The 16,313-nt window shown below is 35.2% G+C and overlaps 1 protein-coding gene across 1 annotated transcript in view; it reads left to right on the top strand.

Annotated features, from left to right (window-relative positions):
* LOC111055257 (large neutral amino acids transporter small subunit 1) overlaps positions 1 to 16,313 on the top strand; it is an 86,032-nt gene that overhangs the window by 62,970 nt on the left and 6,749 nt on the right. The window contains exon 7 of the mRNA XM_022342426.2: positions 4,253 to 4,487. Within this exon, the coding sequence (XP_022198118.2) occupies positions 4,253 to 4,487 (235 nt within the window). The remainder of the gene's footprint in view (positions 1 to 4,252; positions 4,488 to 16,313) is intronic.

Here is a 16,313-nt window from a genome sequence, read left to right as displayed (position 1 = left end):
AGCATCTTACTTTGAATACACATTTACACAACCTTCGTCCGTCTGTACTCAATCCTTATACTCGAAACTTTACAAGATTAACTATAAATAAACATCAATTCACATACTTCATGGAATACTTTGCTAATATAGTCCCATATCACTTTATAAACAATAGAATAACAAAAAAACTAAGTAGTGAAATAGAAGAGTGGGTAAAATCTAGAGTTTATTTTAAGATAAGTGTATGAAATGATAATTTTGTAATAACTGTAAGATCATAGTGTATAATACGTCTGTTATAGTACGTTTTCTACTATGGATATTATAGTATATATCCACTTTTAGTCTTGATTAATATTATAATATTTGTAATTTTCAATCGCACTCACTGCTGGCGAACAAGTTCCACTTATGCCGGTAGTGCCTTTTATATAAATTTACTTATTTATAATATTACTTATAGTATCTATCATATTTTTAATGTAAGTACTGATTGTAAGATGTTATGGCAAATAAAATTCCATTTCATTTCAAATAATATGAAGTACTGTCTCCGGTCCTTCAGTTTCAGCCATTACAGTCTCCTATAGAAAAGTGTGATATAGTCATCCCTTCTTGCATCATATATGAACCTAACTGCATAGTTCAATGCACGCTGCAATCTCATATTAAGCTTCTCATTCATGTCATTGAAGACCTATACTGTAATAAAGGAAAGAACTGGCTTATACACTTATGGGATGAGAAAATTATGACGCATCATCACGTATGAATTACTGGACTGATTGACTTGAAATTTTTTGCATATAGATTCTCAATTTACCAAGGATGGTTATAGGCCTATATTAAATTCTTCAAGATTTCAGTAGGTCAAGCTTTTAATTGAACCCTTGCGAAGCACAGGTTACCTGATCAAATAATATCTCAACACGGCCCCATTTCATAAAGGCTGTGCAAAGGCTAAAAATGAACTTTCAACTGGTGATATTTTTCAAAGTTTTTCGATTTGTATATCATCAAGCTATCAAAGTGAAAAAGTTTTCTCAGGAAAATATTCTGTTTCTGATCATTACTTTTTGAGATATGAGCGCCTAAAGTTTAAATATTTAGGACAGAACAATTCGAATTTTGTAAGAGATAAATCCATGAGACTCAGAGGATATATTCTTCATAGTGCCGGTTGCACAGCAGCCGGTTATATTTTAACTGTGATTAATTCCTCGAGAACCAATCAGAGAAGCCGTCTTATCAGAAAGGCCTTCTATGATTGGTTCTCGTGGAATTAATCACGGTTAAAATTTAACCGGCTGCTGTGCAACCGGGCCATAGTATTGTTAATTGAATAAAACAAAATTTTCTGAAAATATCAATTTTTGAGAAAGTTATTCAATTTACTAAAAATTACCAGAAATAACTTTTAGTTGAGTTATTTTTGGTAAATTGAATAAATTTCTCAAAAATTGATTTTTCTATTCAATAAACAATACCATATGAAGAATTTATCCTCTGAATCTCATAGATTTATCTCTTACCGAATTCGAATATTGTTACGTCCCAAATATTTAAACTTTAGGCGCTCATATCTCATAAAATAATGATCAGAAAAAAAATGTTTTCCTGAGAAAACTTTTTCATTTTGATAGGATGATGATATACAAATTGAAAAACTGAAAAATATCACCAGTATAAAGTTTGTTTTTAGCCTTTGCACAGCCAGTCACAAGTTACAGTGCGGGTCCTGTAGCTTTGCCTATCGGCGGAGAGTCACCAGACTACAATACTACCCGTTCAAAAACATCGAACATCTTCGAATATGTATCTTTCCATAAGCAACAGAGATTCTTCGTGGATTGAATGATTGATTGACTGGATGAGAGAGTTGCAACGTATCACCAGCAATGGAAAGAGCATGTTGAACGAATGTCAGGTGATAGGCTGTGTTGCATCCGAAAAGATACACAAGGAGCTTTAATGTATCTTCCCATAAGCAACAGATGCTCTTTTGTATCTTCTCGAAAGCAACGTGTTGCATCCGAAAAGATACACAAGGAGCTTTAATGTATCTTTCCATAAGCAACAGATGCTCTTTTGTATCTTCTCGAAAGCAACGTGTTGCATCCGAAAAGATACACAAGAAGCTTTAATGTATCTTTCCATAAGCAACAGATGCTCTTTTGTATCTTCCCAAAAGCATCCAAAAAGATACACAAGGAACTTTTTGGAGTTACGTCCTTTTAGCACAACACAGCCTATCATCTGACATTCGTTTAACATGCTCTTTCCAGGAATCTGAGTATATCTGTTTTCAAAACAAATGTGAAAAGGATGCTTTTAGAGAACCCACTGTACAGTGTTAGAGAGTTCTCTGATCTCCCTTGTGATATTGTAAATAATTTCTTCCAAGCTGACTGATATATTTATATAATTACGAGAATTGTTATGTTATAATTATTGATTGATGTTTATAGGTATCTTGTAACCTGTATTTTTTATATTGAGATGTTTATATGTGACATGGCCCACTGTACTATTTTAAGTATTTATCGGCTAATATAGTTATTTGTGCAACTAGTGCGCAAAGTGACAGTTTGCTGCACCGAAAGAAACGTTTACGCCCGAGCCGTAGGCGAGTTGGGATGGTTTGTTGAGTGCAGCAGAGGAACTTTGCGCATGTATTTCACATTTAATTTTTCCTACAGTTACCATTGAATATGAAAAGTGGGTAATTATGGGTAAAATTGCCTGAAATCCATCAAATGTTTTTCTGTGTAATTTTATTATTAATAAAAACCTTAATTCATTGACAAATTAAATAAAAATGTTGTCCTTGGTTATAATATCTACTTAATAATTTGCTCGTTGTGCTTCGTTGCACCTCTGCTCACTATAGCAGCCACAGCAGTCACTGTTACCAACTTCATTTTGATTTTGCTGCACTGTTGCTCAATATAACCTACTAAGTATTTTGCGTTGCCATGTTGAAAATCTGGAGTGCAGAAAAAAATTTTCCCGCACTAGAGCAGAAAAGTGATTCTTTTCGTTCTGTAATCAGTGCAGCAATGGCCACTTTTCAAGGTAACTGTAGGAAATAGTTATTTGTGCAACTAGTGCGCAAAGTGACAGTTTGCTGCACCGAAAGAAACGTTTACGCCCGAGCCGTAGGCTCGGGCGGAATGGTTTCTTGAGTGCAGCAGAGGAACTTTGCGCACGTATTTCACATTAAGTTTTTCCTACAGTTACCATTGAATATGAAAAGTGGGTAATTATGGGTAAAATTGCCTGAAATGCATCAAATGTTTTTCTGTGTAATTTTATTATTGATAAAAACCTTAATCCATTGACAAATTAAATAAAAATGTTGTCCTTGGTTATAATATCTACTTAATAATTTGCTCGTTGTGCTTCGTTGCACCTCTGCTCACTATAGCAGCCACAGCAGTCACTGTTACCAACTTCATTTTGATTTTGCTGCACTGTTGCTCAATATAACCTACTAAGTATTTTGCGTTGCCATGTTGAAAATCTGGAGTGCAGAAAAAAATTTTCCCGCACTAGAGCAGAAAAGTGATTCTTTTCGTTCTGTAATCAGTGCAGCAATGGCCACTTTTCAAGGTAACTGTAGGAAATAGTTATTTGTGCAACTAGTGCGCAAAGTGACAGTTTGCTGCACCGAAAGAAACGTTTACGCCCGAGCCGTAGGCTCGGGCGGAATGGTTTCTTGAGTGCAGCAGAGGAACTTTGCGCACGTATTTCACATTAAGTTTTTCCTACAGTTACCATTGAATATGAAAAGTGGGTAATTATGGGTAAAATTGCCTGAAATGCATCAAATGTTTTTCTGTGTAATTTTATTATTGATAAAAACCTTAATCCTAAAATCCTAAAGTCCTCGTTGTCCTTGGTTATAATATCTAATACTAATAATTAGCGCGTTGTGCTTTGTTGCACCTCTGCTCACTATAGCAGCCCAGTCACTGTTACCAACTTCATTTTGATTTTGCTGCACTGTTGCTCCATATAACCTACTAAGTATTTTGCGTTGCCATGTTGCAAATCTGGAGTGCAGAAAAAATTTTCCCGCACTAGAGTGGAAAAGTGATTCTTTGCGTTCTGTAATCAGTGCAGCAATGGCCACTTTTCAATGTAACTGTAGGAAAAATATATTTCTATTTTCTATTTCTATGGAGGTAAAGCTATGGGAGGTATACTGTAACTATTATTGTTTTTTGCTGAATAATGAATTTAATTGTGATATATTTGCCTGTTCTAGTGCGTGGTGTCCCTTTTAATGGTGACGAATAGCAACGTGTTCACGCTGATCAACTACTTTAGCCTGGTGTTGTGGCTGTCCATAGGCGCATGCATCGGCGCACTGCTGTGGCTGCGCGTATCTCAGCCGCACCTGCATCGACCAATCACAGTGCACCTTGCATTGCCCGTCTCCTTCCTGCTCTGTTGTGTATTCCTCATTGCAGTTTCCGCCGTCACCGAGCCGCTTAATGCCGGTCAGACTCAATTCTATCTGCAATTTATATCAGAAATAGTAGTTTATGCAACAGTTCTAAAATAAGGGTCTTTAAGGCTGTGCAAAGGCTAAAAATAAACTTTCTACTGGTGATATTTTTTGAAGTTTTTCAATTTGTATCATTGAGCTATCGAAATGGAAGGGTTTTCTCAAGAAAAAAAATTCTCCGATCATTACTTTTTGAGATATGCGCGCCTAAAGTTTAAATTTTTGGGACAGAACATTTCAAATTCGGTAGGAGATAAATGCATGAGATTCAGATGATAGATCCTTCATGGTATTGTTGATCTGGTAAAACAAAACTTTTCGAAAAATATCAATTTTTGAGAGAGTTATTCGATTTACTAAAAATTACCAAAAATAACTTTTTCTTTATTTACAATGCAAATGACACTAATGTAATAACATTGAAAGATAAAATACTAAGGTAGTCCTTGTGCTATTTTTCTTCCAAATTTATAGGTGACAAAGTCCAAGATAAGGTTAGAATTATTTTGAAAGTTGAGTCATTTTTGGTAAATTGAATAACTTCCTCGAAAACTGATATTTTTAGAAAATTTTTGTTCTACTAGATCAACAATATCATGAAGAATCTATCCTCTAAATCTCACGCATTTATCTCCTACCGAATTTGAAATGTTCTGTCCCAAAAATTTAAACTTTAGGCGCGCATATCTCAAAAAGTAATGATTCAAAAAAAATGTTTTCTTGAGAAATTTCTTCATTTCGATAGCTTAATGATATACATATTGAAAAACTTTGAAAAATACCACCAGTAGAAAGTTTATTTTTAGCCTTTGCACATCAGCCTTAAAAAAACGTTTCAACATTATCAAGTTTATTTCAACGTCTAGTTTCGACCTACTGACAGAATCCAAGGTCAGGGCAGTGGACTGTGGATGATAGTTGGTATAAATACCTACAAATAAATCTTTGAATTCTGTGCATAAAAATACTGATAGCTTGAAGTGTGGTAAGTACGCCAATAAAAGACTAAATGAATCAAAAACATAAGATTTAATAATAATAAGATAATAATAGGCAGATGGCCACATACAAAAAACATTGAGTCAAATATCTTGGGATCAATAAAATAATAATAGGCAGATGGCCACATACAAAAACAATTGTAAGTAGATTAAGTCAAATATCTTGGGAAAATTACAACATGTGATAAAACGTTAGAGAAATACAAAATTTAAATGAGATTAGGTCAATGACATTAATGACCATTGAAGTCTGACAATAAACGAAAAGGTAATATTAATGATACCTGAAATGAATATAAATTGAGTGCTATAATGAAAGTTATTGCTGTAAGGTTCAATATTAATGATTAAAAAATGACAATAAGCTGTAAATAATGCTCAACAAGTAAAATACATAAAAATATATGTGGCATAGGCCTTCAGTGATTTGAATGTCAAGATAGACTTCGACCAAACAATTAATAGGCGTCACTGGCCTTAAAATATCACTTAAGAGCTAAGGGTAGCTAATAAATACAATGAATTAGTAGGCGTCGGTGGCCTTAGTGAATTGAATGTCAAGATAGACATTAATAAAACAATTATGATACATACGTAAATGAAAATTGAATAGAACGATTTACATAACCTGAATAAAATTTTGAAGAGGAGATGCAGCCAGGCAGACAGGCAATGACTCCGCAATACCCACAGGAACAGGACATCAGCAAGCGATGATGTGATCTGGCCATGCGATGACAAGAATGGAAACGTCTACCACAGCAGGCAAATCCCCCAGTGGAAATGTAGGCAGGAGCAAGTAGAATTTCAAACGAATAATCCGATCTTCAAGTTGTGGAATTTTTAGAATGATTTCCAAATGGTAGAGATGATGAATTTGAAAGTTTGAGTTACATGAGGTGAAGCCAATAGTTAGAAGAATGGCAATTGAAGCTCACATGAGGTTGTAATTTTTGACAAAGTTTATCAGAGTAATATGCGAAGCAATCAATGAATAATTGAATCACAATTGAAGAATAGAATAAATGAATTAATTTGTAGAATAATTCACACTTTAAAAACGTTCTGTAGATCAAATAAATAGCGATGAACGCCCAAATGAGGTCGTGAACTTAGCAAAGTTTATCAGAGCAAATATGCGAAGCAATCGATGAATAATTGAATCACAATTGAAGAATAGAATAAATGAATTAATTTGTAGAATAATTCACACTTTAAAAACGTTCTGTAGATCAAATAAATAGCAATGAACGCTCACACGAGGTTGTAATTTTTGACAAAGTTTATCAAAAGTTTATCAGAGTAAATGAGTGAAGAAATCGATGAATAATTGAATCACACTTGAAGAATAGAACAAACGAATTAATTTGAAGAATAATTCACTTTAAAAACGTTTCGTAGGTCTGATGAATTCAGATGAAAAGTTTAGACCGGGCGCAGGATGCACACCCGACTATCCTCCATTGAAAGACAAACAGCAAACCTAAAGGCGCTAGCAACAAAAAGGGAAGGCGGAAATGTCAGCCACGTATGTGAAACGTCTACAAACGTTAGGTGAAAAAGTGGCAAATATCTAGAAAGTAAGATGCCTAAAGACAAAATAAATTCCAAAAAATCGAATAGTATGAATATTAAAATTGCAACGGCAAATAATCCGACGAAAAAGTACGAATAAAGGTATAGAAAACCAACTTGACTAGAGCAGTGGCAAAGAACCGTGAGTGTGACGTCACTGGTCAGCGCAGACGCACAAAATGACGACATGATGTCTACGTAGTAGCGGAACGAGTAACAAGTGGAACCGTTACAATGAATGCTTTGTCAGATTTTACACCTACTTTGGCCATTTTCAAGTTAAGTTCACTATTTGAACTTGAAAATGGCCAAAGTAGGTGGAAACTAGTCATTGAAAAGTTTTCAAATGAAAAAGGTACTACAAGTTTTATATATTTTTTATTAATTTGAATAGAGTAGCCCGTAAGTAAAGTGATTATATAAATATAAAATACATAAATGAATCTACATTCACCGCTCTGTTGAAAATAATACATACACTCTTGTATCAGAGAAGGTACGGTAGCTGTGAGTGTTTAAATAATGCATGTATGTAAATTTCTGGCTACATTTTACCCTACTTTCGCCGCTCCATTATGTTCTGACACATTTGAATATATCCAACACTATTCTGCCTTCTCTTATAAACTCTACATTTATTAATTTTTTCAAGCTGAGAATTTAAAGTGAATATTCCCATAGAATCAACTGATGATCATGTTGATCAACGCCATATTGGGATCTAAAGTTATTTGTGATGGGCATTACTACAATAATCACTCTTTCAAAATATTACGTCTATCGGAGGAGACGATAAACCGACATAAAAAGTAGTCGTCATCTCTCATCATCATCTCTCTCACTCATTACGCACGCACAAGCCTGAGAGCTTTATGTGGGCATCAACCTCAGTATTATTATAAAAAGCAGTAAATGTGCAAGAGAAAAAATCAGGTGTTGCCCCCTCACACAACTTTCCTTGCCGTTATTAAAATTGATCACCTGACGCTAGTGTTCACGCGGGTACGCGACTAGGTGCCACCCCGACAACTTGTCCCCTTTTAAAACCGGTTTTTAGGGGACAAGTAGACGTGAGCCATACCCGTCTACTTGTCTCCTTTCTGAGGAGGTGATAACTAGTCGTGGGGACACCCTGTCATAAGGGTGCAAGGTGTCAAGTTGTCGTTTACGATCGGGACTAGTTGACACCTCCGGTCCAGTAGGTGTCAAGTAGTCGGGGGGACAACTTGACGGCAGTGGCATATTTACACGAGGGTACAAGTAGTCGTCTACGGTCACGAAAACCTATCCCCTCGACTCCACTCCACAAGAAATCACCATTCCGGCTGGCTCTTCATGGTTATGCAACCATGGTGCAATCAATAATAAGTATAGAAACAGACAGGATGTTGAAAGAGCCTCAAAATATTTGTCTAGCATTAGTGACAAGTTATTTGTAATCTTGAGTGATCAATAAACTTTGAATCGGTTTCATTTTTATATGAAACATCTTTAAACGCTACTCTTCTTAATAATCATACTAATAAAATTTGTTTGAACAGTGTCTGTGAGTGTAGAAGACACATACACAACTTGAAGATTCTCATTGGCCTTCTTATGGTCTGATTGCAATCTGAGCGCAAGTGTGTATGAATAATTATTTATCCTCATATTAATTACCAGACTTCATGTAATACCTCAGTTGATAACCAGACTGATAGCTTCATCTGCCATATCATTCATTGATGAATGTAAATTTGACTGTCCTAGCATTAGGCTCAATTTACTCGTAAACGGTGCATCTGACGAGAAAATATAACTGAACAAAATGTGTTTAGAATTAATTTCTACATCTGGCTCAGTCATCAAAAGGGCTTATTATTCATTTTTTTCTGTTTTCAACCAACTCGAAAAAATTTATCCTAAAAATAGCAAAGACGGCGAATATCTCCCGAACCGTGCGTTTGACGGGAAAATATTACTGAACTAAAAGTGCTTGGAATTTAATTCTACATCATAACCAGTAATAAAAATTGCTTGATCCCTTCTCCCTACGCCGCGGGGATGTAAGTCGTGCCAATTGGTGCTCTGTAGGTGACAAGTAGTCGGGGTGACAACTTGACGTGAGCCATCTCCGTCTACTTGTCTCCTTTCTAAGGAGGTGTCAACTAGTCGAGGGGACACCCTGACGCGAGGTGTCAAGTTGTCGTTTACGATCATGAGTAGTTGGCACCTTTGTTCCAGTAGGTGTCAAGTAATCGGGGGGACAACTTGACGGCAATGGCATATTTTTACGAGGGTACAAGTAGTCGCCTATGGCCAAAATGACCAGGTGTCAAGTAGTCGAGGTGACAACTAGACGGCTACCCGTTCACGCGCATCTCAAGTCTACTATTCAAAGATCTGAGCCAGCTGGTGACAAGACAATAACGCTGGAGACACACGATGTCTGCTATCTCTTCATAGTGAATGATTTAATAGAATCAACAGTTGCCAACAGTTTGCAATTGAATAATCACATTTTATCGAATTTCGAGCTTATTTTCAATATTAGGTGAAAATTTTACTGAAAATAATTTGTAGAGATTTTCATGCTCAACCTTTCCCACTTAAATTTCTTTGTTTAAATTGTATCTGAAGCCTGATAATTGGTGATCTAAAATCAATCTTTGCATAGATGGGGCGGAGCTACTGGAATTTTTACAGATATGGGACTTGTGGCAGTTGATAGAGCTTATCAATGACTATTTTAGGTATACTTATGAACAAAATCGTTGGAGCCGTTTTCGAGAAAATCGCGGAAAACCCTGTTTTTGACAACATTTAGAAATTGGGATACATTATTTTTTTTGGAAAGCAATACTTTCCTTACCTATGGTAATAGGGCGAGGAAAGTAAAAATGTGGAAGCTCTTATGTATTACTACTTTCTCTATTAATTATTTAAGATGGGTTCCCACATGATGAATTAATCTAATTTTCCCCCTAAATAAAGTAAATAAAGCGGATTCTCCTTTAACAGTATCAGTGTACGTATCCGGTTCAGTGAAAATATTATTCTAATGTGTTCTAATGGGACTATTCACACAGCCCAACCGGGCGAGTTTGAATACTCCAATTAGAACTCAAGGGAATAATATTTTTGCCCGTGGTGTGAACGATATTTTTCGCCACACTACAAGTATTGCTGACAAAATAAATAAAGAATACAAAATAAAGAATACTCATTAAGCTATCGTACCTATCTCTTGATTTTAGTGGTAGAAGATTTGCAGTCAGGATTTCAGATTCTTTTAAAATTTCACTTGGAATACCACAGTCATCTTCAAGCATTTTTGAAAATTCGGAATGCACTAATCAACAATAAATAATTGAATAAAACTGGTTGCTAAGCGAATTAGTTTGATTCGAAACTGGAACTGAAATCATGGCGACTTCAGCTGATGATGAAAGTGGACACTCGCCCGATCTAGCGGATGACTTATTAACTACTTCCATGAGCGGCTGGAAAGAGACAACTTTCTGGCCTAGACCGGAAAAGAAACCCTTTTCTGACGTCGTCTGCAAACAAGGTCTTTCAGATCTACATAGGGACTGGAAAAGGGACGATGTCAGGATACACCACCGTCAAAGTCAGACACATCCATCCTAGCACTGAAAATCAGTCTTGTTTTGGCGGTGGCAACTTTTGTCGTTCTTTTGCTGAAAAAGAAGTGTCTTGTTTTGGCGGGGCGAGTCCGTGACTAATTTCTCTACCTGGAAAACAGTCTCTGGTTGTCGCTATCAGCTTTTGACGCTTATGTGAGTTAAGCTGACAGAATAGCTTGGAAGTAAACTGGTTTCAATTTTGGCGAAGACTGTACTTTCTTTGAAATATTCTTTTTAGAACTTAGTGTGACTGTAGAAGTGTGGACAATACTCCTGCGTGACATTGTCTCTTATCTCAACCTTATTTAGTTCTATTGCTTCCTCTCTCATTCTCTCTCTCTCTCTCTCTCTCTCTCTCTCTCTCTCTCTCTCTCTAACTCTCTCTCTTACCCGGTTGTGTGCTAATGCTCTCCTTTCTTCAAAACCCCTCAGGGTTTTGTTATTATTTCATACAATGCTTCAGACATAATTATCTACAACCTATCTTGAATTTGACTTTCCCATGCCTAGATTTGTAAATTTCTTTGTGTCAATAATATTCATTACTATCAACTCTTGCTTGTAATATTGTGAATTCCCCCATTCCACCGAGTAGGATTGTATAATATAGTTGATGTAGCATCGTACTGGAGGGTTAATGGTTGAATGTGAGAGAGGGCCGGCCGTGCAAAAAAAAACTAAAACTGCAATTCAATTAAATCCTCACTTCTTCACTTCTCACTATAGGCCTATATCCCTCAGAACCACACTCTCTTGTGAAATACACAATCCCCTACACTGAAATAATTTTACTCCTTCAAGTTATGTGCTCCCAACTTGATAATACCGCCCGTTGTTCTCTCAATAATATTTGTTGAACGAGCGTTAGCAAGTTCTTACTTTTTACTCAAGTTCAAAGTTGTTGCCAGTCTCTGGGTTTGCTTGTTTGTTTGAATGCACTACAATAACTTTAGAAAGAGTTGATCGATCAGCTTCAAATTTTGAACACGCACTCTTCGAACCTTTTTACAGGTCAAGTTCGTTGAACAACAAAATATTTTACTCACTTCTTCGTCCTTTTTCAGGATATAAAAGTAACATTGAAAGTACTGCATGAGACAAAATAACTTGCTCCTGTGTGTCTGCCTGACTATTATCCTTCAATAGCATACGCATAATATTAATGATACAAATTGTGATGGCAGTTGCTATGTCGTTGGTATTATTGATTTAACAAAATTTGAATTCTGATTCTGAATCATTTAACCATACCGAGAAACCTATGAAGTCCTATGGATTCACGTAGGCCTACAGCGTAATATTAATAGGAAAACAGCTTAATGTTCCTTTTCCAAAGATAATATAACAGTGGGCTCCACTGGGATTCTATTCAAATTGAAAAAAATTCTATAGGTAGCTTCAAAATAATTTTGGTCTGCCATCTTCGTTCCGCCACATTGAATCAAAAATTTTCTATGGGAAGGTTTTAATACAAGATTCGAATAATAAAGAATTTCAAGAGACAATGAATGGTGGAAATCGCTCATAAATATATCAAACCGTTTCAAAGATATTCACATTTTAGTGTTGAAGTTTTTGGATATCTGTGATACAGAAATATTGCTCGCCTAGAACAGGATAGATTATTCATCACATATTCTTATCATTATCGTTCCCTAGCAACCTATTTTAAGCGTTTATATAGTAGCTGCTGAGAGAGATTTATGTGATAGATATACCTGAATAATACTATTAAATACTATATTCGACTAAACAACGAGTGACCCAAATGAAGCGATTCAAATATAAAAAAAAGAAAAATGGGAATGCGAAAAATATTATAATATTTGGAACTCCATAACTTATCATTTAATTAAGAGACATTTATAGGATTAATAATTTATTGAAAAACACTAATAATTTAGCAATATTGCACTAATAGTTTTAATTTTAGATGACTCTCTCCTGGATTATTGAGTTATGTGTTGGATATTCCTCAGTGATTGCTGCATCATCTGAGAAAACTCCGTAAAAGTGATCTCTGTTCGAAATTAACAGAATGCTCAAGTATAGACATTTAGAAGAAAACAAACATTTCATTTAATGTTCATTGAAATCGACCACATCAGTATTATTTACACGTGAATTACCGGTAGTGTATTGTTAATGTATTAAGATTTGAGAAGATGATATGAGCATCTTATTGGTTTTTCTCTCAATGATTGAAATGAATGGCTAAATTGCTTTTATATAATCATGAAAATATCACAGTTTATTACATTCCAGTACAATTATCTTGTTTCACAATCCATTTAAGTAGCTCATATGTATCGTAATCTTGCCATACAATTACCAAGTTGATTTCATTCAACTTCAGTGGTGCCATTTCACCAAACTGCTAAAGGGGGGGGGTAAAAACCAAGGGGTATTGGGGGGGAGGAATATACCCCCAAAGGATAGAGGGACCTGGGTTTTTCCCCATAAATGTTACATTAGAAGATGTTATTATATGCTTCATTTTTTCCAATTTTATACAAATGTGGTTGAAGTATCAATACAAACATATACATTATTAGTTATTTAATTCAATCATGGAATATTTATTAGAAATATGGGTCTACAGAGAGGCCCTAGAGTAGGAATACACTGAAACAGATTTCTTAAAAATCATGGAAAAAGATAAATTTTTCTTTTACAATGACAATTTCAACAATTTCATTGTGGATCATATTCTAATTGGAAAATAACTTCCAGTTAGAAAGCTGAAGATACATCAAGCTGTTTCCTTAATTCTCAACAACCCTTTACATACATTTTTGATTGTCTGATTGTGCCCTTTCTTTTGCTTTCACTGTGACATCTTGCAACTTGTTAATTCTCACATTGAAATTTATTCAATAACTCACTTATTGTGCTCTGATCAATAAGTGTACCCATTCTGTATTCAAATTATACCACAGAGAAAAATATATTATTTATTACTCTCTACCCATACTTTCAAGGCAATTTTGCTACATTGTTGATACTGTAGAAGGAATTATACTACTGCTGATAAAGAAAAGTATTAAATCATTATGAGACTCTGAGGATTCGTGTAGATAGACCCGCATTTTCATTATTTATCTGATCCTTGAGGGGGGCCTAGGCCCCCTAGGCAGCTGATTATAAGTAAAAATTGATATTGATATTTTCATAATACAGTACACCTGAAGAATTGGCAAAGTTTATGGTAAGGGGTGAGGAGGTACTCAGCTCTTCCAACTAACATCGGATTAGTTTTGTGCAGTCTACTATAACAGACGTTCCCATATGGATGTTACTATAGACGTATTTATCATCGTATTCAATTTCTGTTTGTTAGTTTGTTTGTATGTCTGATGGAAATCGAAAACGGCTCTAACGATTTTGATTAAGTTTGAAATATAGAGTTTGTGATACGAGAATCATCATTTGGATTAGGACTCATGTTTAGGATAACTCACTGAGGGAACTTAAAAATGATTAGGTACGGTAATAATATTCATCAACCGAGTAGCAGCTGACTGAGAGAGTTTTCCGTCGTCAGTTAAAAACAGTTGATCAAGAGAGTTTTTCATCGTCAGTTGAAAACAGCTGATCGAAAGAGTTTGCCATTGTCAGTTGAAAACGAGACAGATGTGTTGAGTCACCAAGTTTGTTGACGTCATTTTTTTGAAGTTATTGCATGATTCGAGAAAATGGTGCAGAGAGCAGCCGAGTGACAGCAACGCAACGCAAATTTGAATTTAAAACATAATGATTGCGGTAATATTAATCAGGTAAATGCTAAAGTAGTCAGTTTTAATATACCTGAGTAATTGAATTATAGCAATTCATTCACTTCTAAATTTCCATCTCTATGTCTTTGTACTTTCAACTCTGTTTCTTTGATATTGTTATCTTCATAGACGTGAAGTAGATAGATAAGGGTGGGTGTCTTCCATGAGTAAAATGAAATGTCTATTTCCGACTTCTGCAGTTGAATACTTGTAGCTAGTAGTTCTGTGAACAGTAGACCTCGTACAGCATTTATAAACAGATCTCATTGTCAATATGTCACTTCAATTAGCCCTTCGGACATCGGAAAAACATCCAATGACTGATTGGCGTGTATTGACGATGACAATATTACCTGTTATAAATAAAACCGAGAGCATTGCCAAGCTGTAATCATCAAAAGCTAATTTACAAACATGCCAACATACATATACAGACAAAAGCAAATCCCGTCGTTGAAACGTAGAAAAATCAATCATCAAAATATTATCATGAAAAAATAACATTTTCCCGCTATTTTGGGAAATGATAACTGTATATCTTCCAGTATTGAAAATGACATTCAAAATGAAAAACAATACTGAATAATTTTATTATATTCAAAATTCTCAATGTTCGAGTACCTAATTAACCCTCCATTAGGCCTAGACTACATTCAACACAGTAGAACCTATATAATTTGTAGCTTACGGGACCAAGCATTTAATACGAATTTTGGAGGGTGACGAATTATATATCAAGCTCTGCAATATCGAGGCTGATAAAACAAAATACGAGAAAATTATATCATTGATACTGATCCCATCTTTGCCCATAATTAATTCATAATATAGCCTCTATGAATGAATATTAGAAAATATTGTTAAATATTAATTTGACATACTTGTAAAAGATTTCAGAGATCAATACAACTGTTCAAGAGCGAGTTCTTCAACCAAGGGTGTCTCTAGTTATATTATTATATGTGAATCCATAGAACTTTAAAGTTCACTCCGTATGGGTAAATAATTAACAATCAGCATTAGCTGTTATGAATAAATGGGTAAATTGTGGTAATTGCATGCAATTAATATTCCTGCTTACTAATGATAAATCACAACACCCTTTTTTCCAATTCACTTCATCAGTTGATGTGATTTTCGGTCTCCTCATCACTGGAGTTATTAGTTACTGTAGCATAATTTTCGATGAACTCATTACTGGAGTTATCAGTTACTATGGCATATTAGTGTATTTATCTTTATGGGAATACTAATTACAGTGTTTTTGATGACAAAACTACGAATTATAGAGAAGTTTCAGTGTACTCACTAATCTTGACAATTGACCTATCAAGTGAAGTTATTTTTGTTTTGTGTCAAGAAATTTACTAATAGTTCTATTATTTAAGCTCCAAATAACTGCAGAAAAGAGAGACAACTGCACAAAATAGGAATGATATATAGGACTTATAAAATATATATAGGACTGATAAATAGGAATTATACAGTTACAAGATAAGTCATCGACTGATATTACTACGAAGAGGGATAGAAAAGAGTGATAGGTTTCAGAAATAAATTGTCAATGGTCTTGTTAAGAATAGCCTACATGTGGGGATTCATCAGAACAATACCATTGTTTGAAAACCAGTCAGCTCTGCGTAGTACAGTCCGTCCAAGAAGTATAACCTGACTGTCTTGTTTTTGAAGTGTCAGAGATTTGATGTGTCTGACTTTGTCGTTTCTGTACGGATGTAAAAGAGTCCGGTTTTGGCGCCTAACGCACACGCCAATTCGAGACTCTTTCAAAACAGTCTTTCCCTGTCGCTGGCGTACGGTGTCGATGGATGAGATAGTCGCT

This window comes from Nilaparvata lugens, chromosome 3 (genome assembly GCF_014356525.2).
Source record: "Nilaparvata lugens isolate BPH chromosome 3, ASM1435652v1, whole genome shotgun sequence".
NCBI lineage: Eukaryota > Metazoa > Arthropoda > Insecta > Hemiptera > Delphacidae > Nilaparvata > Nilaparvata lugens.
This window is presented reverse-complemented; position numbering and strand designations above follow the sequence as displayed.